The sequence below is a fragment of the Osmerus mordax genome, chromosome 25, assembly GCF_038355195.1.
Source record: "Osmerus mordax isolate fOsmMor3 chromosome 25, fOsmMor3.pri, whole genome shotgun sequence".
NCBI classification, from domain to species: Eukaryota; Metazoa; Chordata; class Actinopteri; order Osmeriformes; family Osmeridae; genus Osmerus; species Osmerus mordax.
The window spans coordinates 8885848-8910268 of NC_090074.1; the positions used below are offsets into that span (position 1 = coordinate 8885848).

General features: G+C 44.6%; 1 protein-coding gene and 1 pseudogene across 2 annotated transcripts; both read right to left on the reverse strand.

Moving 5' to 3' along the window:
* Window positions 1-987: 987 nt before the first annotated feature.
* Window positions 988-7959, reverse strand: LOC136933345 (small COPII coat GTPase SAR1B-like; annotated as a pseudogene).
* Window positions 7960-12524: 4565 nt separating this feature from the next.
* rbm14a (RNA binding motif protein 14a) lies at window positions 12525-24413 on the reverse strand. 2 transcript variants are annotated; one of them, XM_067228849.1, is made up of 5 exons: window positions 24370-24413; window positions 20026-20396; window positions 18122-18905; window positions 13525-15847; window positions 12525-12961 (listed from the first exon to the last, which is right to left on the reverse strand). In XM_067228849.1, the coding sequence occupies exons 2-4, from the start codon at window positions 20372-20374 to the stop codon at window positions 15595-15597; spliced, it is 1386 nt and encodes a 461-aa protein (XP_067084950.1). In that variant the 5' UTR covers window positions 20375-20396; window positions 24370-24413; the 3' UTR covers window positions 12525-12961; window positions 13525-15594. The 2 variants fall into 2 exon arrangements, with proteins under 2 accessions (XP_067084950.1, XP_067084949.1); XM_067228848.1 differs by lacking the exon at window positions 24370-24413 and adding an exon at window positions 23797-23838.
* Window positions 24414-24421: the final 8 nt, after the last annotated feature.

A 24421-nucleotide genomic window follows, 5' to 3' on the forward strand; every position in this document is an offset into this window, starting at 1 on the left:
TGCATTATCTGCTCATATAAATCCTCAACATTGTTTTCGTATCAAACAGAACAAGAGCACGTGTATTGACTTAAGTTCATCTCAATTGATATGAGTAGCCTACTAACACGCGTACGGTTTTTCTACGGTAACGGGTGTGTACACTTGGACAACGCACGCGTGAGTGACTGAGACACACAATTTCTGATGGACTCTCATTAAGCCTGTTATTTGTTGCAAACATTTATTACAATTTATGATGCAAACAACAGGAAGAGTCTCTCCTATTAGGAACAGTTAATGGAATACCAGAGAAGTGAGACAGAAGGACAGAACAGAAAAAAACTTTATTAATGCGCCATTCTGTTCTGTTTCTTAAGAATAATAAGAAAAACTACAACAGATTAGAGACAATATGTTCTCATAATCCTTAACATTTATTTTTTATTGTTAAATTTGGCATCTGCTCCCTTGTTTTGTACTTTCTGTATATGGTCGTTAAAAAACTCAAAGAACAAGGCATGCATAATAGTTTCTTATAATGCACATTGATTGAAGGAAACCGCTTATTGAAAATCCATGTACGATGGACGTGTACATTTCATACGTGGTCCCTTTCTTGAAGGTTTCCTAAGCCTGCGATGGCTCCAATACTCTCAAATGCACCCTTCCCCTCCTCCTCCTCGGGAGAGAAAATATCGATCTGATATCAAATGCTTTTCCCAACCGTATGGGCTCGTATATCTGATGAGGAGAGGGGGGGTGGAAGCACCTCAAAGTATTCGAGCAGGTGTTTCTGTCCACGCTCTTCTAACTCCAGGACTCTAATCTTCTCCCCTGAAAGGAATGCCGTGTCTGGGAATGGATAGACCCATCGCCGTTTTTCTTTTTTCTGATAGCAACTTTTATAACCAAACATGGGGCTGAGTATGGTGGTGGGAGGAGGAGGGGGGGCACCAGGCCTGGGTGGACCTCCCCCCCACATGGCAGGTCTGACTGGGCTGCGGTTTAGTCGATGTACTGGGAGAGCCAGCAGAAGCCCTCTCCGTAGCCCTGTGTTCATGTGCATCTTCACGCTGCACATGAACACCTCCAGAGGCCTCGTGTTCAGCTCCTTCATGTGAGTGCTGCCCTGGAGTCCAAAACAAACGCGCACCGATGAAAAACACAGCTGTCAGTGTGGATGGATGCAGAACACCGAAACACAAGACACTGTGTGTAGAGCTCACAAGCCCCATCTGTGTGTGTGGAGCGTGTGTAGAGCATGTGTGTGTGTGGAGTGTGTCTGTGTGTGTGGAGCGTGTGTGTGTGTCCTCACCTTGCCCATTGTCCGTCCATACAAGCCAAACAGCTCCCTAAGCTTCTCCTCACTGATGGCTTCTGGTCTGTCAATCTTGTTGCCCAGGATAAGGATAGGCACGTTTCCAATAGTCTCGTCTGTCATTAGTGCCTGAGGGGACGAGGGAAGGAAACGAGGGGAGGGAACAAGGGGAGGGGATGAGGGGAGGGAACAAGGGGAGGGAGTAGGGGTTTGTTAAAAATGAAAGACCAGACCAGACCAAACCAAACGAGCCCTGCTCCCCACAACCCTCAAATCCTCTTTCCTTTGTAAATAAAGATTTTTTGATAAAGCCTACAAAAAGCTGCCCCCATCATTTGACCTCACTGGGATGTTTCCACGAGGACTAGACAGTTAGGATTCTTACGTCAAGTTCTGTTTTGGACTCCATCAATCTGGGGAGGTCTGCACAATCCACGAGGAACACGATGCCATTGATGGCTGGGAGGTAGTTTTTCCACACTGCGAGCTGCAAACACACACACACATACACACAGTTATTGTATGTGATGAGAGGGATGTTGACCTTCATTATAAGCCGCCTCCAGTCTCCCACTCACTATTAGAACAACAAACCGCCACTGCTTTACATAAATACTACATTACGTGTCTCACACACACACACAACCCCCCCCCCTCACACACACACACACCTTGTGCATGACCTCCAAGGTCAAAAGTGGTGAAAGTCATGCCGGCGATCGTCAGCTCCTCCGACGCTAAAACAGGGAAGAGAATCACAACGTCACCATCACAACGTCACCATCACAACACCGGCCGCTGAGGAGCATGTTCTGCTCTTTCACTCACAGCTGAAATGCCAAGATCAAGAGGCAGGGTTTCTGGTAGTACCAGGCCACTGTTGCCGGGCAGATCTGGGATTCCCCTGAACCAGCATCAAGTTACTTGGATGTAAAGTTGGAACGTGCTGTCCCAATCTGTCATCTTTGAGCATGTGCAGTAACATCGTCTTGCCCGCATTGTCCAAGCCCAGGAACACTAACTTGCCCGATTTCTTGTACAGTCCTGAAAGTCAAGGCAAACAAGTCTTATAAACTGTTTGCTTCATTCCTCACTTGATAGAAATACTAAAAAGGTCTTCTTATCATTTAGAAATGTCAAATAACTCAAAAGGGTTGTAACAGAGATAAATCAACGAATCTTCAGGGGACAAACTCATGTTTCTGTTTTATTAAAGAATAACAATTAACATCAGCCGTGTATCCCTGTTGCATAATGGTATGCATTGAGAGGCTTGTTAAAGAATGAAAAACATACAGCCCATCAGTACAATCTAAAGACAAAACGCTGACAGATGTAACAGAACAGGTTTGTGTGTGCGTGTGTACAGTTTGCTTGTGTATCCATGGGAAAAAGCCTGTCCTTCTGTCAAGTACCAGTCAGCATTCATTCCTCCACTGTTACTCAACTGAGCAGTATGTTACCTGTTTAACAAGGTACGGTGTGAAGCCACACCTTGTGCACAACACACACTGACATCATGAAACTAGGCTATCCCAAGTTACAGTCACCATCTACTGACACAGAAACTATCACCTCTACTGACACAGAAACTATCCCCTCTACTGACACAGAAGCTATCCCCTCTACTGACACAGAAACTATCCTCTCTACTGACACAGAAGCTATCCCCTCTACTGACACATAAACTATCCCCTCTACTGACACAGAAGCTATCCCCTCTACTGACACAGAAACTATCCCCTCTACTGACACATAAACTATCCCCTCTACTGGCACAGAAGCTATCCCCTCTACTGACACAGAAGCTATCCCCTCTACTGACACAGAAACTATCCCCTCTACTGACACATAAACTATCCCCTCTACTGGCACAGAAGCTATCCCCTCTACTGACACATAAACTATCACCTCTACTGACACAGAAGCAATCCCCTCTACTGACACAGAAACTATCCCCTCTACTGACACAGAAGCTATCACCTCTACTGACACAAAAACTATCCCCTCTACTGACACAGAACCTATCCCCTCTACTGACACATAAACTATCCCCTTTACTGACACAGAAACTATCACCTCTACTGACACAAAAACTATCCCCTCTATTGACACAGAAACCTTTTAGAGGCCACGGCCAGTTGAAGTCACCAACCATATTTAGGATAATAGTCGTGTGTTTGTCAAGCCATTTTAACACAGATCAACAATTCGAATTTTTGATATACAATTGCATTTTGGATTTCAATAATTCTTTTTTTTTTTTATTATGTTTTTATTCAAGAAAGATAAGACAATACAGATCCGTTCATTTAGTGTCTTGTCATACAGTGTCTTGATTTGTGTTTTCTTATTTGAGAACCAATCCCATCCCACTCACATACTGCCAATGCTGACAAGGCAAAAAAAAAAAAAAGGAGGCGGAGGAGGATGATGTTGTGAGAGGGAGCAGTTCCCACTCTGCGTAAAGCTCACATCAGGCATCAGATAACACAGCTGTGCATACTGGGCAAAGCTGTTAGGGGAAGTGGCGGTTTTACATGGGGGCCTACAAGGGACAGTGCCCCTGTAAACATTTCCCTGGCCCCCCCTATGGCCCCCCTGAGCTGACTGAATAATACAATTATTATTTTTTCTGCCCCTCTGATTTAAACACTGGCCCCACCTTGGCCACCCCAGTAATTTGTCTAGAACTGCCACTGGTTAGGGCCTTATATTATCTGGGGGGAGAGTGGTAAGTCTCTCAAAGTACAACAACAACAGATCCCATATTTTATGGAATGTGTCAGTTGATCCTCTGGAGGAATACTTATTCTTTTCTAATTTCAGGAATAGCATCAGGTCGTTAAGACCTCACTTACTAATAGGCCTACACCAAAAATTACAATTTCTGCATTCGGCCTCACATTTGTATGGAAGCAAATCGTGACTAAAATTAAAATGCATTTCCAGAAATGCTTTTTCATTTTAAGAATGTGGCTGCATTATTGGACTCATAAATGAAATTAGTAATCAATCCTTCTATTTTCATTTGCATTTTCTTCTTCAAGACTGCACATGTTATGCCATAATCAAAAAGAAAACAGAGCGGACATTGCTTTTTTGTTTTCGTGGTCTGCCCGCAAAGTACTGCCCATAATTCGAAAAAGGAAAAGCAATCTGAGCGGCGCAGCAGAGTGACGTCAGTAGCTGCTCTTCTTCAGCTCCCTGCTGACCGAGCTACCCATCTTGTTTGGTAGGGGACGGTGGCCTACGCCGAACAGCTCCGCTATTTCCTTTATTTTTAAACCATTTAATAAATAGCTTTCAATGGACTCGAACGGGATGTTGATGGTTGGTTGTCCTCGTCCCATTTGAGGCTCCACAGCCTCAAACTATGGCAACCTCATTAATGTGTAAATCTGTGACGGCAGAGTATGCAGCCAAGCTCTCTATGACTTGTTCTACATTTAATTTTGGTCATGATTTGCTTCCATACATTTGTGTCAAATGCTTCATTTAAAGTTCTGCAAACAGTTGACCAGAAGTCTCTTAACTTTGGACAAGTCCAAAACACATGAGCCATGTCTGCTGAAGTAGAATTACAGTGGTCACACCTGTCATCAATGTCTGGTTATATTTTGGACAGTTTTGATTTGGTGTAATAAGTTGGGTGAAAGACTTTAAACTGTATCAGGTTGAGGCAGGGACATTAGGATGTGCCATTAACTCTACTCTGAGCACAGTCCCAGGCTGCGTCAGATATCTCCATCCAGAGTTCTTCAGCCCAATCACTTCTGATTTGATCTAACGACACCTTTTGAAAAGAAAAGATTGTGTTGGATATATTTTAAATCTGGCCTTTACGCTGCATAGGAGTTTGTAAAATATCGTCCAACTCTGAATTTGCTGGAAAGGTTGAACTCACTTTTTGGATAAAGTGACGAAACTGGAAATATCTAAGTAAATCTGACCATTGTAGTTTTAAATGTTTTAGTAAGATCATTAAAGCTGCCAAAAAGACCATCTATAAGATCTAATAAGACCAACTCTGTGCCACTGTGTAAAGGTATGATCCAATCTGGCTGCAGGAAAGAGGTGGTTATTGGAAATAGGGCTACACATAGAAAAGTCAAGAAGTTTTAGTGTTGTCTAAATTGTGCCCATATTTTGAGAGTAGAATGTACTACAAGGTTTGAAGTATACTGTGATGATGAGAAAGATTACTTTGCTGTAATCACAGCGGAGAGAGATGTTGATATGCAGGAATTTGCTTCAACTTGGCACCAGGCCCTTGGATATCAATAATTCTAATTGTTGATATCAAGAATTCTAATTGTTGATACCAAGAATTGCATTTTGGATATAAAACATTTATGAATATCACGTGGGCCGGAGTAGGCAGGCTCCGTTAATTCTGTTTGCAGAGGCATTAGGTTTTGCGTTGCCCACTAAGGCCATTCTAGATTTTGTGACCCGTTGGAGTTAATTTACATCAACATGGATTTTCTTTATGGATTAAATTGGATTCAAAAAATGTATCTAATTCAACCTACAGCTCTTTTATCAAGTGACACAAAAAACGTAATAATTGGGTGTGCTTTGCCTTCGGCAAGGGCACAACCTTTGTTCTCTCTCATATATATTATTATTGTTTATTTTCGCACCCCTAAGCCTTCGTCAATATTTGGACTACATAGACAACCTAGGTGTCAAAAGTTTCATCTTGGTAGCGATTGAGTTGCTGGTATTTTAATTTACGTTCCGTTGCACGGTTTAAGTAGAAATTAAGTTTTTGTGGCGAAAAGTGAAGCTAACGGTGGCTAACTTGCTAGTCACAGTCAATGACGCTACTTACATTTTTACATTTACATTTAGTCATTTAGCAGACGCTCTTATCCAGAGCGACTTACAGTAAGTACAGGGACATTCCCCCGAGGCAAGTAGGGTGAAGTGCCTTGCCCAAGGACACAACGTCAGTTTGCATGACCGGGAATCGAACTGGCAACCTTCGGATTACTAGCCCGATTCCCTCACCGCTCAGCCATCTGACTCCCATCTGACTACTTACGTCACTAACGTCACGAAAACTCGCGTGACTACCTCTAGTAGAACATTAGTTTAGCAGCTCGTTAACTTCTGGTAGATAGCTAGGCTAACCATAGACATATAAGGTGCGTTCGACATGGACTGCGGCTGCATGAAACGACCGGCGAGAGTAGCCGCTTGCAGTCGGGGAGGAGTTGAAAACGGCTCTGTAAAGTCGGACATTCCAGCTTCTCGTGGTTTGCTGCGTTGACGTCAGTCATGGCCGATCAAGTGCTGTTTGCTTACTTTACTTTATTTATAATTAAACTTAGTCTTTCCGTTAGTGAAGAGGCGGACTAAAACCCTTTCTTCAACAATTTTTTTATTCAATTAAACTGTTTGGTCAGGATTTGAGCGTTGGCGAAACTGAAGGTGTCAGAATATTTACAAAACACGCGTCAAAGTTGTCGTGTGTGAGTCTGGCCAATCATGAAATAGCTGTGTCGTCATTTGAACCCGTGCAGTTGCTCTTGATAAAATGCACGCGGCTACACAGCCGGCAGTTCTCGAATCGATCTTACGGTACTTTGATGGCTACGTCACAGTGACCTAGCCTCGGCGCCGTCTCAAGTCAGACAAAAAGTCTAACCAGAATTCACTGTTTCAAGTCAGCCGCCTGCAGCCGGCTGCAGCGCTGCATGAAGTCAGGTCATGTTGAACGCACCTATTTTTACTACTGATATTTCTGTATATTTTATATAAAAATGCATACTGCTCGGGCTTGCTCCCGGGCTTGGCGGCTGGCCGAGCCGGCCCCGACTTCTCCTCCTCACCCTCTCCTCGGTCTCCCCGGCCTCGGCTCCGATGGTCGACCCCGCTTCCCTTCCTCCTCCGGCTCTTCGTGTTGCTCTCCATCTCCATCTCCTGCGGCACCGCACCCCGCCCGCTCTGCGGTCGCACACCTACAACCTTCTCCCAGCGTTGCAGACCGACTAGACCGTTGCCGGCCTGCAGCGCCTCCTTCGGGCTTGGGGGATCCGGTTTTCCCGGTTGGATCCGAAAGCTTGGCTCTTCCGCCTCTGCTTTGGGGACTCCGGGGGCCGTCACGCCTCCTCCCGTCGGGCACTGGTCCGCGCCTGCCTCTTGCCTTGCCTTGCCCCCCCCCCCCCCCCATTCCCCAGTCTCCTGCCCTGGCTCCGGCTCCTGCCCTCGCCGACCTTCCTGCCCCTGCTTGCTCCGGTCTGGCCCTGCCCCCTCCAGACTGTGCCCCTCTAACCATGCCCTGTGCCTTCCTTCGCTCCGGATGCTGCCATTCCCGTCGGCGCCCTGCCTGCTCCTGCCTCCGCCTTCACGCTGGCCACGGCACCCCCCCCTGCCCTCCCCGCAGCCCCCTCTGCCTCCAGGCCTTCCCCGTGTCTCCATCCCTTCGAGCGGCCATCCTCCAGGGTGACTGTGTGGACCTGGCCGACCTTCTCCTCCCTTCCCGGGTCTCTGCCCCCCGCACCATTGACAGGATCCATGGCCTCATCCTGCTCTGCCACCCTGAACTCGCCCGGCGCCGGGAGCTCAAGGTGGTCAACTTTGCTTACGCGTTCTCCCTGTTCCAGGACGTCATCAGCTCCTCCTTTCCCGGGCGCCGGGCTCTCCCTCATATTTCAGCTCGCCTTGCGGTTCTGGGGGTCTGGGTTACACCTACCATGTTCGGTTTGCTGGGGCCGCGGGGCGGCTCCAGCAATTGAACGAGGCCACCTACTGGGACTTTACCTGGACAGCGAGATCTATTGTCTGGTTTTCGCTGCCCAGTCCGCCCTGCCCTGCTCCCTGTGCAGCGCTCCTTCCCACCCATCCCTGGAGTGCACGGTCGCGGCCCCTGCTCCTGCCCCTTCGCCTCCTCCAGCCCTCCTTCCCCTGCCTCTCCCCACTCCATTACCCCGCAGCCCCTCCTGTCCGGCCCTGCGGGCACCGACAGCCAGCCTTCTGGGTTTTCTTTGGGGTTCACTGGCAGGACTCGTACTGCTTGCCGTCTGCCTGGCGTTTGGATGCCAAAGCAGCCCGTGCATCTTCGACTGTCTCTTTGAAGCACTCTGCTGGATCCCCCTAAACGAGTCCAAAGTCCCCTTCCTCGTTCATCTCCTGGACGGCTTCCTCACAATCGCCCCCCCTTCATCTCCACTGGCACAAGGCCCCCACACGGCATCAGGCTTGGCTCTGCTACCAGCCTCCACCAACCGCATCAGGCTTGGCTCTGCTACCAGCCTCCTCCACTCAATCAGGCTTGGCTTGTATGCCCTGTTTCAAAAAAAGCATATCATTATTCAATCGCTGGTGTGTTAAGGCCGATTTATACTACTCCGCTTTCACGGACACGGACACAGGGAACGCCCTCTCCGACGTGGCACGCCCTCTTCGAGCCCTCTCCAAGTCCCTCGGAGAGCTCTATGTGCACCTCCTGATTTTCCTGATTATCCGTCTGTCCGTCCGTCATTTTACGGATACCCCTTGGCTGTGATTGGTCCGTATTAAGAACTGCTTGTGTCAGGGGCGGGGTTGCCGTGACCAACAAGACGAACAGAATCCTTTGACCGCCATTGCTGTAAGTTTTTACAATTCATATTTCAGCTAAACAGTACATGTAAATAAGCATCTGAATTAAAATGTGACGAGAAATGGGCAGTGTAGTTGCTGAAAATTTGCTTATTTTATTGATGAAACGGCTAATTTGTAAATTTGCTCAGATTTTTCGATAACCTAGCTAGCATCGCAGTGCAGCGCCACCTACTCTTCTGGCGGTGAATTGTTTTCAGCACAAACAGCCTTCGGAGTACTATAAATTCAACGAACGACTCCGTCCGTCTGTCGGTCCGTAACGGAGTCGGAGTAGTATAATTCGGCCTTTACTGAACTAATTTACTGCAGGCACGCGGCGGTTTCCTGTCAGGGGTCAACGCACAACAGAAGGAAACAAAGTTGCGTTAACTGCGTTAAAATATTTTATCGCATTAATGTTGGCCACAATAATCTCATAGATTAACGTGTTAACTTTGACAGCCGTAGTATATAATCATGTGTTAAAGCTTAATATTGTGAGCAATATCAATATGCTAGTGACAAATACACTTTTGTATCATGTTATTACAGTCTGCTGGTTTCTGTTAGTGTACTGTAGCAGCCATCCACACCAAAAAATGAAATTTTTCACTGATGGTCTGAAGATGTTTAATTAGCTGTCTCGCACTTCTACATCAGTGCTAAACAGAAAAGTGTAGTCAGAAGGCAACATTATAAATTAAAACTCCATTAGCAGTAGGCTACATTCATTAGTAACTCATTAGCACCACCAAATTAGCAAACACATCAAATAAACTCAATACAATTAAACTACACTGTTGCCACATGTTGGGAAATAACCAAATACAAGCAATATAAAAAATTCTATAAATAATGCAAACTTTACAAGCATGAAACACACTGTATTGTGGTCACCTAGACTATTCTAGGTTGTGGTTCAGTGAAAGCACGGCTTCTTCAATTTAATTTTAATATCCACTGCAACAATAGGACAAAGGAACACTAACAAAATGTGAATAGACTACAAACAATGAGCATGCTTTAAATTGTCCCTTTTCGCCTGAGGGGCAGAGTGCGCGTGCAGGTAGGTAGGTAGATAGACAGGTAGCCCGTCCAATTAATAGTCAGGGTACCTCTTATTGATTGGTCATGTTTATTACAGTATTGCGACGCCCACAGACATCAGAATGATTTAATATTACCGTCAAACCTTTAGATATATTGGTTGCTATCAAGACGTGAAGTTACTTTCGGCAAATATGACAAAAAGTGCTTCTGAACAACATTGCCTACCCTGCCTTTAACATTTATCCTTTTTACACTTTTATACAAAGCGACACACAAACGTGCATGTATGAAGTGCTGCAGATACTCAAGGACCAGAAGTGACTGGTTCTGACAGTATTACTGTGGTTGATGCCAAGGAACAGTCTGTATAACTCCATAACTTATGTGTGTATGTCTGGGCCAAACATAACAAAAACACAGCTTCACATCATATGTGAATTGTAATGTTGATTAATAATATCAACTTTACTATCTTTACTGTTATGTTGTATTTAACCTCTCTATACTGGTTGCATTATCATCCATGTTGTGTTGTATATTAGCCTTATACTGGTTATATTACCATCCATGCTGTCCTGTATGTTTGCCACTGGTGTGAGTTTAGATTGTTATCATTGATCTGTTCACTTAGCAGTGATGCGTAGTGAAGAATATGCTGCGCTAACTTGTCACTCTAATCAGTTATCTGACTGGATTGTCTGAAAGACAATCATTCTGAGTGGTTATATTCCCCCAGTAGAACATTCTATACTGTAGTCTATATGTGGAGATGATAGAACAGTTGTCCTCTTGATAAAAGATTCTTAATAAAAGAGTACAGAACACGGCTGCTCCATAGATTACGCTAATGTATGTAGATGTAGGACAATTAACATAGAGCAGCCGCATCTCATTGTGCAGCATTATGTCCTTTATTTCAGTTTATCTGGTTATTATAATAACAATGTATTCATTTCAAATACACATTAAAGTTCATTTTAATGACTCACTTTAATAAAGTGTTTGTAAAACATACTGTAGTATTAATGGTGTTCTCTTTTTCATTTATTTTGAAACTTCTGCTTTATGATGAAACATGCTGAATACAAAAATTACCAATATTTTGTAGACAGTATTTACAATATTTACGGTTGAAATGTTCAAAAGTTAATGGATAAGAGAACGTTAGCTCCCATAGGTTTAATGTGTAGGTGTCACAATACTTTTGTATGTGTAGTGTATCTGTCACTAACATGGGAAGGGGACCAGTAGTTGGATCCAAGTGCGGAACAAAAATGTTATAACAGGTTCCAAAGGTACAAAGAGATAATCCGAACAAGTGAGTGTCAGTACAGGAACAACAGATATTAGAGGAGCAAATCTACAGGAGGATGGTCAGGGGCAAATGAGAGCAGGAAGCTGATCCAAGAAACTGGTTTGGTGTACATGCTAACAGGGTCTGTCAGGGTGGCAGTGTACATCCTAACGGTCTGTCAGGGTGGCAGGGTATACACAGGTAGCAAGACTAGACAAGACTTTGCAAAGTGACTGTGGTAAGAGGGGATCTACATACAGGTGGTGATTGGAACTCCAAATAGCAAGACCAAGGAGATGATTGTGGACTATGGGAGGCGGCAGGAGGAGGAGCATGCACCCCTACACATCAACGGCTCCAAAGTGGAAGAAGGTCAGCTGCTTCAGGTTCCGCGGGGTGAGCATCAGCAATGACCTCACCTGGTCTGCTCACACGGACAAGGTGGTTTATAGTACAATCCCTGGACCTTAATCCAATAGAAAACTAGTGGGGTGACATCAAACATGCTGTTTCTGAGGCAAAACCAAGAAATGCAGAGGAACTGTGGAAGGTTGTCAAATCATCCTGGGCTGGAACACCCGTTTACAGGTGCCAAAAGTTGGTCATCTCCATGCAGCACAGATGTGAAGCAGTTCTCAAAAACCTTGGTTATAAAACTAAATATTAGTTTATTGATTCACAGGAATGCTAAATCTTTACTTTTTGTAAGTTTGTAATGAATAATGCAGATACTGCCCAATATATTTATTTCCGTCATTTTCTGTAACATAATTAAATATTGCTATTTTTTTTGTCATGTTTTAATGTAAGATATAATGTGCAGTGTTCCCAACGAATGGAAAAAAATTGATTTTGTACACAAGGATTTTGAGCTTTACTCACATTTAGTTAGTTTTACTTAGTTTTTAACTGCCAGATATTTTTGCTGCTAGTGTTGTATATATTTTAATACGTACCTTGTACCTGTTCCCTGTCATGTCATAAGAATTTGATTATGCAGAATGACCTTATTGTACTTGTAACTTCACAACAGATCACTTTGATTTGTCCCATCCCCATCTTTACAGCTGTAATGGTGGGTCCCCTAGCGGCCTGGAACAGTTTTACACCTGGAAGCTGCTGTCCATCATTGTGACCTTAGAGACTGAGGTTCAAATCCTGTCTTTCTGTGACCCCGTGTGCCCTTGTCATACCTCAGTAAAGGAAACTTAAGGTACAGAAGCGTGAACATGATAACCCCCCACCTATATCACTACCACAGAAGAAGTGAAACACCAAACGTGCTGGTCATCTCTAAGTTATTTATTCAACCTTAGGAAGAAGACAGAAAATTGAAATTCATGACTTTCAAATTACACATTAAAAAAATAAAAAGAAATAACATGAAATCAAAACCATAAAATTGAGTAATTGTCATTTGTTTATTCATCATTTCTTTCTGGCAACGAGGTGAGAAGCCGGTTGTGGGCTCCATCTTAGCCTGCTTCTCTGGCACAACCACAACGTGCCATGGTGGTCAGTGATAGGTTGAGGGCACTGTCCAAGCTGTCAGTGATTGGTTAACGTGGTGTACAGGTTGTCAGTGATTGGCTGAGGTGGTGGGCGGTTCTGTACCTGGTTGGTGGAGGCAGGTTACTCACCCAGCATGCCGTGCGACAGACGGAGATACCCTACTTCCTACTTCCTCATTAGAGCGTGACTACTTCCCCTCTGGCAGGAAACACCTCAGAGAAACACGCCACAACACAAGTATGGGCAACTTCTCCAACCCCAACCTCCCCTCCCTCAACCCCCTTTATCAGTAGATAAGGACGCTAGATGATGTATGACAAACATATCCATGGCAACTGTAGATGGAGCCTGACCTATGAGTTATGACATGAGGCGACGGCAGGGCGAAAGGACTCTAGGAGCGGGCAGGTCATCTGGGGTCATGGTCAGGTATGGTTGTGTGGTTCTAGTGTGGTCAAGGGTGGATGCTGTGTGTGATGTGTTGTGGTGTAGTTTGGTCAAGAGCGGTGTGGTCCACTGTTGTGGTTGTTGATATTTGTAATACAGTGTCAGGTCTGTGTGGTCATGGTCAGGAGTGGTCAAAGTGCAGTCATGAAAGTAAACTGGGAGGAGGCGTTACCAGCTTCTCCACCCCTCTCAGACTGGGAATACATCCATTAATACCAGCCCCCTTCTGGATCAGGTGAGGGCTGAGAGTGGTCAGGTGTGTGATTGCCAGGTGTGTGGTTGTTGGTAGGGGGGCGTGGGGGGGGGGGGGGCGTGGGGGGGGGTTTACCTTGGTGGTCTCCACCAGCGTCCATGGAAACCTTCCCCCGTGTCACCACCCTGGGCGTCCAGAGAGCCAATCAGGAGCCTTGCTCCAGGGGCCTGTCTGTCAGCAGCCAATCAGCTGTGAGCTGTAATAGTCAGTGAGAGGGAAAACGTGGCTGCAGGAGCAGTAAGATCAGTACACTCACATGCATGAACACAGCAGACAGGTGGAATACACAGGACCGTGTGTGTGCGCGTGTGTGAGAGAGATCGGGGGAGGAGAAGAGAGGACCCTAACTCATCCACTCCTAGGGATCAGCTCCGGGTATCTCAGCTTGGGTTGGGAGGGGAGATGGGGGAGGGGGGGGTCGAGGCAGGTATCTCACATGGTTACAGTTAGGTCTTTATTCTCAAACCAAGGAACCACTTCCGTCATGACTTCACCTTGAGATGCTTCATGTTTCAAAGGGGTTACATACGCTTCAGAGAAGAAGTAGAAGAAAATAGACGTTTTAAACCTGGCCTGTCAATCTGGTTCAACATTTCATTAAAACCCATGACTTTGATGATCCACTCACAGAAAAAAAACAAGGATTACCATCTTCATCAACATCGGCTTTTAAATCAACCCAAAAATAAAATAAAGACAAAGTAAAAGTGTGTCAACAGTCTGTCCTGCCCAGACGGTGTGTGGGCGTGGTCTGGCTGTTCCTGACGTGACCCCTGACCCCCACCATGACCCTACAGGAGGGCAAGGGTCAGAGCTCAGGGTTAAAGGTCAGGGGTCAAGGCATCTCCACACCCCAGTCCCTACAGGTGCTGTTTGGGTAGGGGTGTTTGTGGTGCTCAGCCACTAGAAGGGGGACAGCATTCGTGGCTTGGACCAGCATTTATCTTTTATCTCTGTTATTACCGACTGTTCCGAGACAAAAGTTCAACCTCACCTCTAATAGAAAAAAATATGGAGTTCCCTGAATTGAATGTGTGTGTGTGTGTGTGTGTGTGTGTAGGCTGTCCCACCCTTGAAGAGAAACAGAACATAACATTCACCATTTCTCTTGGACTCAACATAAGATCTGGTCAACAGGTGTGTGTGTGTGTGTTATCATAGGTAAGCCACTGGCAGATCCCTATAGCCACAGTCACTTATACACAGTCATCCATCCACATCCACACTCATTCACTCATCTGTCCTGCAAGCTAAGCAAAGCACATCAGGCTAAGCTAACCACACCGGGCTAGACTAACCACACTGGGCTAGGTTAACACAACCGGGCTAGGCTAACCACACTAGACTAGGCTAAGCTAAGCACACTGGGCTAAGCTAACCACAACAGGCTAGGCTTCCCCCACCTATCTAAACTAACCACCCAGGGCTAAACTAATGCCATCAGAATAGGCTAACCACACTAGGATAGGTTAATCCCATTGGGATAAGTTGACCAAACTAGGGTAAACCAACCCCACCAGGCTAAACTAACCAACCAGGCAAAGGTAATCCCACCTGACTATGCTTGGCTCACTTGCCTCAAACACTTAACTGCTCTAGAAACCGTTATTGGAGCTGTCCACACAGGTAGCATTTCTACCTTGCCTGACACTCCACTACCCCCACCCTACCACACCAAACCACAAGCCTAGCCCCCACCCCAACAACCCTAAACCCGGCACACTAACATTCTGTCCAGAGAAGTTCTGCAATCATTTACAAATGCGCTTGACTTCAGAGTTGGACAAGGCACTTCTCTGGGTGGAGAAGACCGGCAGTCCAACATGGGGCCCGGTGCTGCCTCAAATCTATTGATGGGAACCTAGAACCAATAGTTGGAAATCTAGAACCTACTGATTGGAACATAAAAAATACCATGTCTGCCTGTCTATCCATCTTGGAGGTTCATCCAATCATGACCTAAACTAACCAACAATTACCTACCTAGGTACCGTTTAACACGAGCCCTTAGGACAAGGGGGTGGTGAATTAACTTCTGGTGACCGCACATACACACCGCTCATGCAATCCGTACACTCTTCAAATCCTCTCAAAAGCACGCACACACACACACACACACACACACAACTACAGTGGGAGGGGGGGCTATCGGTACGGGGGCTCTGGCGTGTGGAGGTGAGAGTAGTCATAGCGATGGAGGAGGGGCTCCCTGTGTGCTGGAGGAGGGTCATACGCTCTGGGCGTGGCCAGGTGTCCCTCCATCGGCGAGGCGGTGGGCATGGTGACCGGGGGCATGGCCGGGGGGGGCGGGTAGCCGTACTGGTACTGCTGGTACTGCTGCTGGTACTGTTGGTACTGCTGGTACTGCTGCACCTGCTGATAGTACTCTGCATAGCACCTGGGGAGGGGAGAAGCGTCATGTTATAGAGGCCTCATGTCTACAGTACATCACAACACCGGACAACCTAACAATATATACCGTCTCTTCACTAGGCAGGGCTCCAGACCAACTTATTTTTTTATTTTTTTTACTAGTAACACTGTAGCCCCTAATGGAAAGTTTTAGGGGCACAGGCAGATAATTTAGGGCCAGCACCTTAAAAAAACCTGCAACACAATTTTTCCCCTTTTTAAATGTATTAGTAAGTAAGTAAAATGTATTTGTATAGCACCCCTCTCAGATACAAATCATAAAGTGCTTCACAACAAAATGCAATACAACACCACAAATTCAAATACAAGAACATTTTAAACAGAAAACATGACAAACAACCATAAAAAACCCTCGACTAACTAAAAGCCTGCTTGAATAGCAGAGTCTTCAATTTATTTTTAAAAGCTTCGACAGAAGTCGCACACCGTAGAAGGGGAGGCAAGACATTCCACAGCCTAGGAGCCGCTTCTCAGCATGATGGATCCCCTCTAGTTTTAAAATGAGTACAGGGAACCACCAATAGCTTCTGACCTAAGCACCTCAGATTACGACTGGGGGTATGAAGCTGTATCAAATCAGAGATGTAAGGAGGAACTTGACCATGCAAGGACCAGGATTTTAAATTCTATACTGGACTAGTAACCAGTGAAGTGATGCTAAAACAGGTGTGATGTGTGCTCTTTTGTTAATATGCGTTAAAAGCCTTGCAGCAGAGTTCTGAACAGCCTGGAGACGGCCAAGCTACTTCTTACTCAAACAGGTAAATAGACTATTACAATAATATAAACGAGAGGAAATAAAAGCATGAACAATCATCTCCAATTCACCCTTTGACACTAGTGTTCTTAATTACTTATAGTGTGCTGTTTGAGTTCACAGTAGGGCTGTGCCATGACCAAAATCTCATATCCTGATATAGGTCCTTTCATATATCACAATATGGTATAGAAGCAAATCAGTGACATAATGCTTTGAATTTTAAAAAGGCATTGAATACTTAATATTGAAATTTAAACAACACCAAATTCACATATTAATATATATTTCAATGTAAAAAAAAAATATTCAGATCCAAATATTCAAGGGTCGGAAATGGTTGCTCAAATTCAAGGCGAAAAATTTTGAGCAGAAAAAAGACTGCAACATCCGGGATACCAAGGATAGGTAGAGCAATAGAGAAGATAAAACGCATGATGATTACCAGCGAAAAAGACCATGCTTCGGTGAGTCCGATGTGATCAAATCTTGCATTGAGGCTCGATTGCTCTACCTATCCTTGATATCCCGGATGTTACAATCTCAATTTTTTAAGATCAACATTTTTCATCTCAAATTAGATAGGCTACATTTTTTAGGCTCGAATTTGAGCAACCTGAATTTTATTTTACATTGAAATATATTCATATGAGAATTCTGTGTCGTTTAAATTTCAATATTAAGTATTCAATGCCTTTTAAAATTCAAAACATTATGTCACTGATTTGCTTCCATAATGGCAAATTTTCTTTAAATTCAATGAATACATTGTTTATATAAAAATGACGACATGTAGATTCCAATTATTAAAAAAATATATGATGTACTCGACAAATAAAAGTACTTACTCATATTTGATTTCCAAAGTCTCAAAATTGCGGCCATTTTGGTCGGATATGCCCCTGAAGTCTCAAAATATATTTGGAGTGTAGCAAACTACTTGTACATAATTCACTTGACAGGTCCAAGTGGACACTGCACTTTTAAGGTTGCAGTGAGGTCTGGGCTATGTTGTGGGTAGCTAGCTACATTCTCTTTTTAAAAAATCTTTGTAGGCCTACTTGAATTAATGGCGCACAAAGCTGTATGCGGAAATGTAGTTTGCTGACCTCCCGTCTTTCCAACTCCCTAATAATAATAATAATAATATAAAAGGAGCATTTGTGCGATTGCAAAGAACTGTTGTGGCACGACACATTTCTCTACAAAATGTACAGGCACAATACGAAGACATTGGACTTAACTCAAAATGTTATCTTGTGGTACCAACACCAGTTCTGTTTGCACCACCATTCTGTTTACATTACCAATCTGCATTACTGACTGCACTGTTTTGTTCTTCTCTTTAAATCCTTGTTGTTTTCACTTACATTTTCCGAAGAAAAAAATTATGAAACCTTTAAAAAAAATATATATACACATATGTATCTTGTTTTTCTTATTTAATTGCTGCAGTATAAAACCCTGACTTTGAAAAGTTACCTGGCTATGGGGTCTCCGTCTGCAGCTGGGTCCTCTGGCCCCCCGGGGGGTGTGGGCAGCAGGGCACGGCGTTTAGGGCGTGACTGAGGGAAGGAGGTGGGGCTTGGGTCGGGCAGGAGGGGGGCAGTGCGCCTGACGGGGCTCCGGTCCCGCTCCCCGGCCTTGGATCCGGCCTGCTGCTCCGCCAGAACCTGCTGGCCCTGCTGGAAGAACCGCGCCCTGGCCGCCTCGAACACCGCTGTGGGGTCGGAGGTCGCCTCCGGGACTGTTGATTGGTCGAACTGGCCATCGTAGGCGGGGGTGGTGGCAGAGGCAGCATCCGCGTACACCTGGTTGGCCACGGAGCCGTACACCTGGCTGGCGAGGGCGCCATACACGGCAGGGCTGACAGGCGTGCGGTCTGAGCCGCTGGCGGAGGTGAGGCCCTTGAGGGCGGCATAGGTGGGGTCGAAGCTGGTGGTGTTGTAGAACGAGTTGTGAACACTCTGCTGCACCTGAAGGGGCAGGCCTGCTGCTGCCGCCGCAGCTGCAGCCAGCACGGCGGCCTGGCTCTGGTGGTGCTCCATGGAGGGCTTGGTCAGGGGGACCTCGCTGGGGTACATGCCCAGCCCCACGCCCCCCACCTTTGCCGTGGTGGTGGGCTTGCTAGGCTGCACCTTGGAGAGCTCCACGGACAGCTGGCGGCCCTTGAAGGTGGTCCCGTGGAGCGCCTCGATGGCTTGGAGGGCATCCTCCTTTCTTTCCATATGCACGAAGGCATAGCCAGCGTTAGACGACAGGCGGGCTGTGGGAGGGACGACACACAGACATAATGCTCTCTGACTAACAGTCATCGTGTTGTCAGTATCGTTTTCTCCCTCACTTGCCCACTTCGGGTTCTCACACTAGATTCCTCTGACTCTCACGGGAGGGCAGTAGAGTTTTAAATATTGTAGCCCCCTGCTCTATATATTTTAGTGGTGGGCATAGATTAATTTTTTTAATCTAGATTAATCTCACTGTAATCTTGGCGTTAATCTACATTAATGTAGATTAAAATGGCTCATTTGAATTCCGCCGAAGGCATTCAGAATGTGTGCTACCCAAACAATGACTAAAAGTAAGTCTTTGAGAACGGGTTTCTCAAGCCAGGTGGCGCATTAGACCAGGAGCTCATCTCCTGTTTCCAAAATGCATCACAAATTGCTTGAGAAAGCTGTTCTACTATGATAATTGGTGATGAAAATAAATTATGTTCAATAAGATGTACTTGTGTTTATTAACTGTTTATTAGATTAGTTAGCTTGGCTGATAGAGCTGTGCTGACGGGCTTGCCTCGGTTGCACTCAAACATCGTAGTTTGAGTGCAACTCACATCAGTGCTCGGCCCGGCATCTTCCGCATTAGCTAAGGGATGCTTTGCGATTAGGTGGTATTTGAGACTGGAAGAACTCCTACAGTAAACTAATTCTGCATAGCACAAGGTGCAAACAACCTTAGTCTTGTCGAGGTTTCCATTGGGAAGCTTCTTAAAAATAAATTTTCCCTGTAGCAAACCTGGCGGCTTCATAGCTGCATCCATGTTAGCACGTCACGTTTGATGTGATAATTTCATACACAAGGCATACACACAGGTTCTAAGACTCGTTCTCGCCCCCTACAGTGCAATTCGGCTAGGTATACTTCCGCGCTAAAATATCAAGGTGAAAGTCATCATAGCTTGTGTAGTATAGACCCAGCTCCCAACCCAACTTTGAGAATAGATTAACGGCGAGTCGCAGTGCGTTAACGCCGATAACGGTCCACCACTAATATATTTACATTTTACACAGACTATTATTTCTCCTTGCCACTATTGTTCTATGTCTGTGTCTACGCAAGATTGAAGGGAGTCACAAAACCCTGCCACAATGCCCGTAACTGACCTTTAACCTTGTCACATTCCAGAACCTTCCCAAACGTCTGGAACAGCTCCTGCAGGTCATCCGCTGTACATAGTGCGCTCAGATTACCCACAAACACCTTGGTGGAGTTCAGAGGTCGCGCGCGGGACTCCTCCACGACGAGGTTGCGCCCGCGAAAGTCCCTCCCATTGAGTTCCCTGATGGCGCGGTCAGCGGCGCCCGCGCTCTGGAGGTGGATGAACGCGAACTGCCGCAGGAGACTGCAGGTCACGACCTCTCCGTATGGGGCGAAAAGCTGGTTCAGATCCTCCTGGCTAGTCTCCAGAGGTAGGTTCCCCACAAACAGCTTGATAGAGTTGTTCTTCTCCATGGCACTGGAGACAAGGGGACACCTGGTTGGAGGGAGGGGGCATTTAGACAATGATATCCGAGGCGACATACAAATAGTGCAGCATTTTCCTGCAGCAGACCAAGAGTTCACATGTTGAAATACCCCTGTACGTCCCATAGAATAAGTAAATGCATTATTAGGTGCAACCATTGTTCACTTATATATATTTCTTTTTTATTATTATTTATTTACCCACCCTTAAGGATCCCTCAATATTTGGACTACATAGACAACGTCAGTGTCAAAAGGTTTGTCTTGTTAGCGATTGCGTTGCTTGTATTTTTATTTACTTTCCGTTTTTTAACAACTGGCACAAGACTGGCGCGAGAAACTGAAGGCAGATGGCAGCAAAGGAAAGCTACGAGCTCAAACGGAATCGACTTTTTTTAATGTAACTAAGATGCACTGTGTCGTCTGTCCTATGTTCCCGTCTAAAGCAGAAAAAAGTGGATCTTTTTACACAGGCACCGAAAATTTTCAAAAACAATCCCTGACCAGCCATTCTAATAGCAGACAGCACCTGGTTTGCGTGACAGCTAAGCGGGTGGTTGACAATCTATTTTCCGGGCCGTTGACCATGCAGGTCAGGAATTTCACCCTTGTGCTGCCTTCGGGTCACAATAAGGCTGCAACAAACGATTATTTTGATAATGGACTAATATAACAATTATTAGAACGATTAGTCGACTAATCATCTATTTTTTCACCGATTAATCCTAGGCTTTGAATGATTTTTCAGTGTTTGCAATCTGTTAAAACATTGAGTTATACTTATTCTCACTAATAAATTAAGCCAGGAAATCACTTTAGTTTTTGAAAAAAATATTTTTATTGCACTTTGAGCCAACTGAACAGAACAATCTCTTTTTGTCCAATTACTCACTGTTTTTCATTGAACATAACCCTGTTGTCTACAAATGAAGCTCTCAATGCTGCTGCCTAATTTAAGAGATTTGTTTACATTCCTAGCTTTATGTCTGTAATGCATGTCTAACTGCTGTCTGTGGACATGTTGCTACGGAGTTAGTATGCGTGAAATACTGCGTAATGCGTTTTTATCAACTGGTGTCGCTAGCTGGCCATCTTCAGTTCCAGCTGCAGCACACTCACTTCTTACCGTTTCCATCTCCTCTCGTGCAGGGATGTTTCCTTTTTAAATGTTCCAGCATGCACATTGTACTCCCATGGAAAGCAAGTTCCGCCTTGCATGCATTACAGATAACAGTATTTTTAGTGACGCGACTTGTTCTGCTCCGTTTGCACGCAGACATTTTAGCGCTGTTTTCTTTTCTTTTCTACAGTGCCGCACTGGTCAAATCACGTTATTGCAGGCATTTGAAATAGGTCCTATGAGTTCACATTTTTTACTGTTGACGTTGTCGATAATGTCGACTAATCGTTGAAGCCCTAGTTCACAACGACCCATCGTTGTGCTGCGACAACCTTACCCAATACAAAAACAAATAAAAAGCATTTTCTTTTAACCCTTGTGCTGCCTTCGGGTCACATGACCCAAAGGTTCATAACGAACCACCGTTGTGTTTACCCAATTTTACCCAATACAAAAACAAATACAAATAATTTTCTTTTAACCATTGCAATGTGGGGGGTCTGAGACAGCCCGACAGTTAAAAGAAAATGCTTCACTTTGTTTTTGTAGGAGGTAAATTTGTCGCAATGCGACGGTGGGTCACAATGACTGATGGGTCAGAATGACCCGAAGATAACACAAGGGTTAATCTTCGCGCTGTGGGGGGTGTGAGAAAGCCCGACGGTTAAAAGAAAATGGTTCACTTTATTTTTGTATGAGGTAAAGTTGTCGCAACACTGAAGGGTCACAATGACCCGAAGACAACACAATGGTTAAATGCAGATGCCCATCGTGTTACTGTACGACTTATAACAACGGCATATCACGTAATGAAGACAGACCAGTCGTTCGCCTCATTCCCCCGGGATATTGAACTGCAGCAGAAAAATTGTGTCGACTTGAGTACTCAGTATCATACTGATGAAATGCTATGGAAGCTTTTATATATTAGCATTGAGGGACCAGAGATGTGCAGAGATGGCTGTCAGCAGGGGAGAGAGCACATCATGTTTGAGGTTAAAAGTTATTGTTTAGCTGACTATTACCTTTTTATTTTGCATCACTAGAAATGTGTTTTAATTTTTTTTCTTTTTATATCCAGGATGTGTTAAATACATGGTTAAACATAATAACATAACTTATAAGTCTTTGGTTTTGTTGTAACAATGATTATTACAACTTTTGAGGGGGGGGGGGGGGGCGTCATGGAGCCAACCAGGTAAATAGTTATTTAGCACTAGCGTTGCTACCTGCATACCTACAGCTGTGCTCCGTTTTGCTCCTAGATTCAAACCCGGTAAATTGTAGAGCTAGCTAACTAATAGACTTCTGCTGTGTGGGAATCGCAGGAGCTAACCAGTCGAAGGGCGAACAGAAATACAGGAGCACACCCCACAATTTCCCCATAAATTGTACCCTCTCTAGTTATTGTTATTATACTGAAAGTAAAACGGAAAACTAAGAAGAAACTATGAAGTGGATAGCCTAGTTATAACAGTTTCATAAAGATAAATATACCCGAACGGCACTTACCAACACTGGGATATTTTCAATTTATACTAGTCTATTACAAAACTATCCTAAATGTTTTAATACATTAAACGTCATCTTTAGCGAATTATATTGCCCGTCTTTTGAAATTGGCCTAGCACGTTCTTATGAGACAGTTAACGTTAGTCGTTACTAGCCTATACACGTCGGAAACGCATTAGCGAGTTCGGAACAATAGATATTTTGTATTCATAAACTGATAGAATTATTTTCAAAAATCTCTTCTCCCTTGTCTTTTCACAAACACTGCATGTAGGGTTAGTTAGCCAATCGTTTGGTCTAGACACTTTGTTAGAAAACAATTAGGCTACTAGCTCGTCAGGCTAACCTATCGTATGGCGTGTCTGTAAACGTCAGCTAGCTAGCCAGCACCCACATTGCCCATTTCAAACATAAAATAATATCGTTATAAAGCTAGGCGGCGGGTAAGCGCGATAGATAATAATAGATAGTTAATGTCAATTAATATGACAGTAACTGGCTGGCTAGCTAGCTAGATAATAGCGTGCCAAGTATGTTTAGAGAAAGCTAGCTAGCTAGGCTAGTCTAGCTAAGCTAGTAGTAGCAGTCGTATGGCCAGAGCAAGTTAATGATGATAGCCATCTTGTCCAGCCGGTACAAAGAGTTGGCACAAATAGCGCTTAGAACTAATTAGCGTATGAAGTACAGTTTTCTATAAGCTTTGTGTTTTAGTTCACCCATACCTGACTAATATGAATAGTGTATTAAGTTAAGAAAGAACACATCGTATGAGTCTTACCTAACGCGGTGCAATATTTCCGATGATTATATCCGTTTCCGGTTTTCACTTGGTACGTTTCAGTGGGAGGTGTTCCAGTTTGCTAACGCAAGTGGTAGTTGGGTTCTTCTAACTAGTTGTGTGGTAACTGAGTGTTTGACAATGGATATTGCTATGCTATGAGGGCAACCTTGAATGCCTTCATCTCCAAAGCAAAAATATCTATATCCAGAAAAAGTGTCTGTAACAATCCATTTAAGAAAACAGATGGCTCTTCCGGCCCAATGTCCAACTTCATAATCTGGTCCTAGGATAATTGGTCCACTCACCTGTTCTTTATCAGTGGACAATATAATTTGACATTACATTTGATTGCGCTTTGTTCCTGTTTCTATTGTGCATTTAAGTAGAGCCAACATTCACGAAAATAAAGTGTATGGCTTTAACACTTTGGTAGGCTACTGGCATTTAGGCTGTTAGGTTATAGCCTCTCCTAACTTTTTATTGTCTAAGACAAAACCGAGCCGTTAAACAAAGTCATTTTTTTTATAGACTATATTTACAAAGATACGCTACTTTACGTTACCCGTTCACCTCAAATCCTTGTCAATGGCGCTGAAAGGCGCAGCGTCCCAGAAATAAACGT

Coding starts and splice junctions, on each gene's coding strand:
- rbm14a (XM_067228849.1), bottom strand. CDS start 20,374: ATGGAGAAGAACAACTCTATCAAGCTGTTTGTGGGGAACCTACCTCTG. Junction 18,906..20,025: donor GGAATGTGACAAGGTTAAAG/GTCAGTTACGGG, acceptor TCCCTCCCACAG/CCCGCCTGTCGTCTAACGCT. Junction 15,848..18,121: donor GACGGAGACCCCATAGCCAG/GTAACTTTTCAA, acceptor TCCCCTCCCCAG/GTGCTATGCAGAGTACTATC.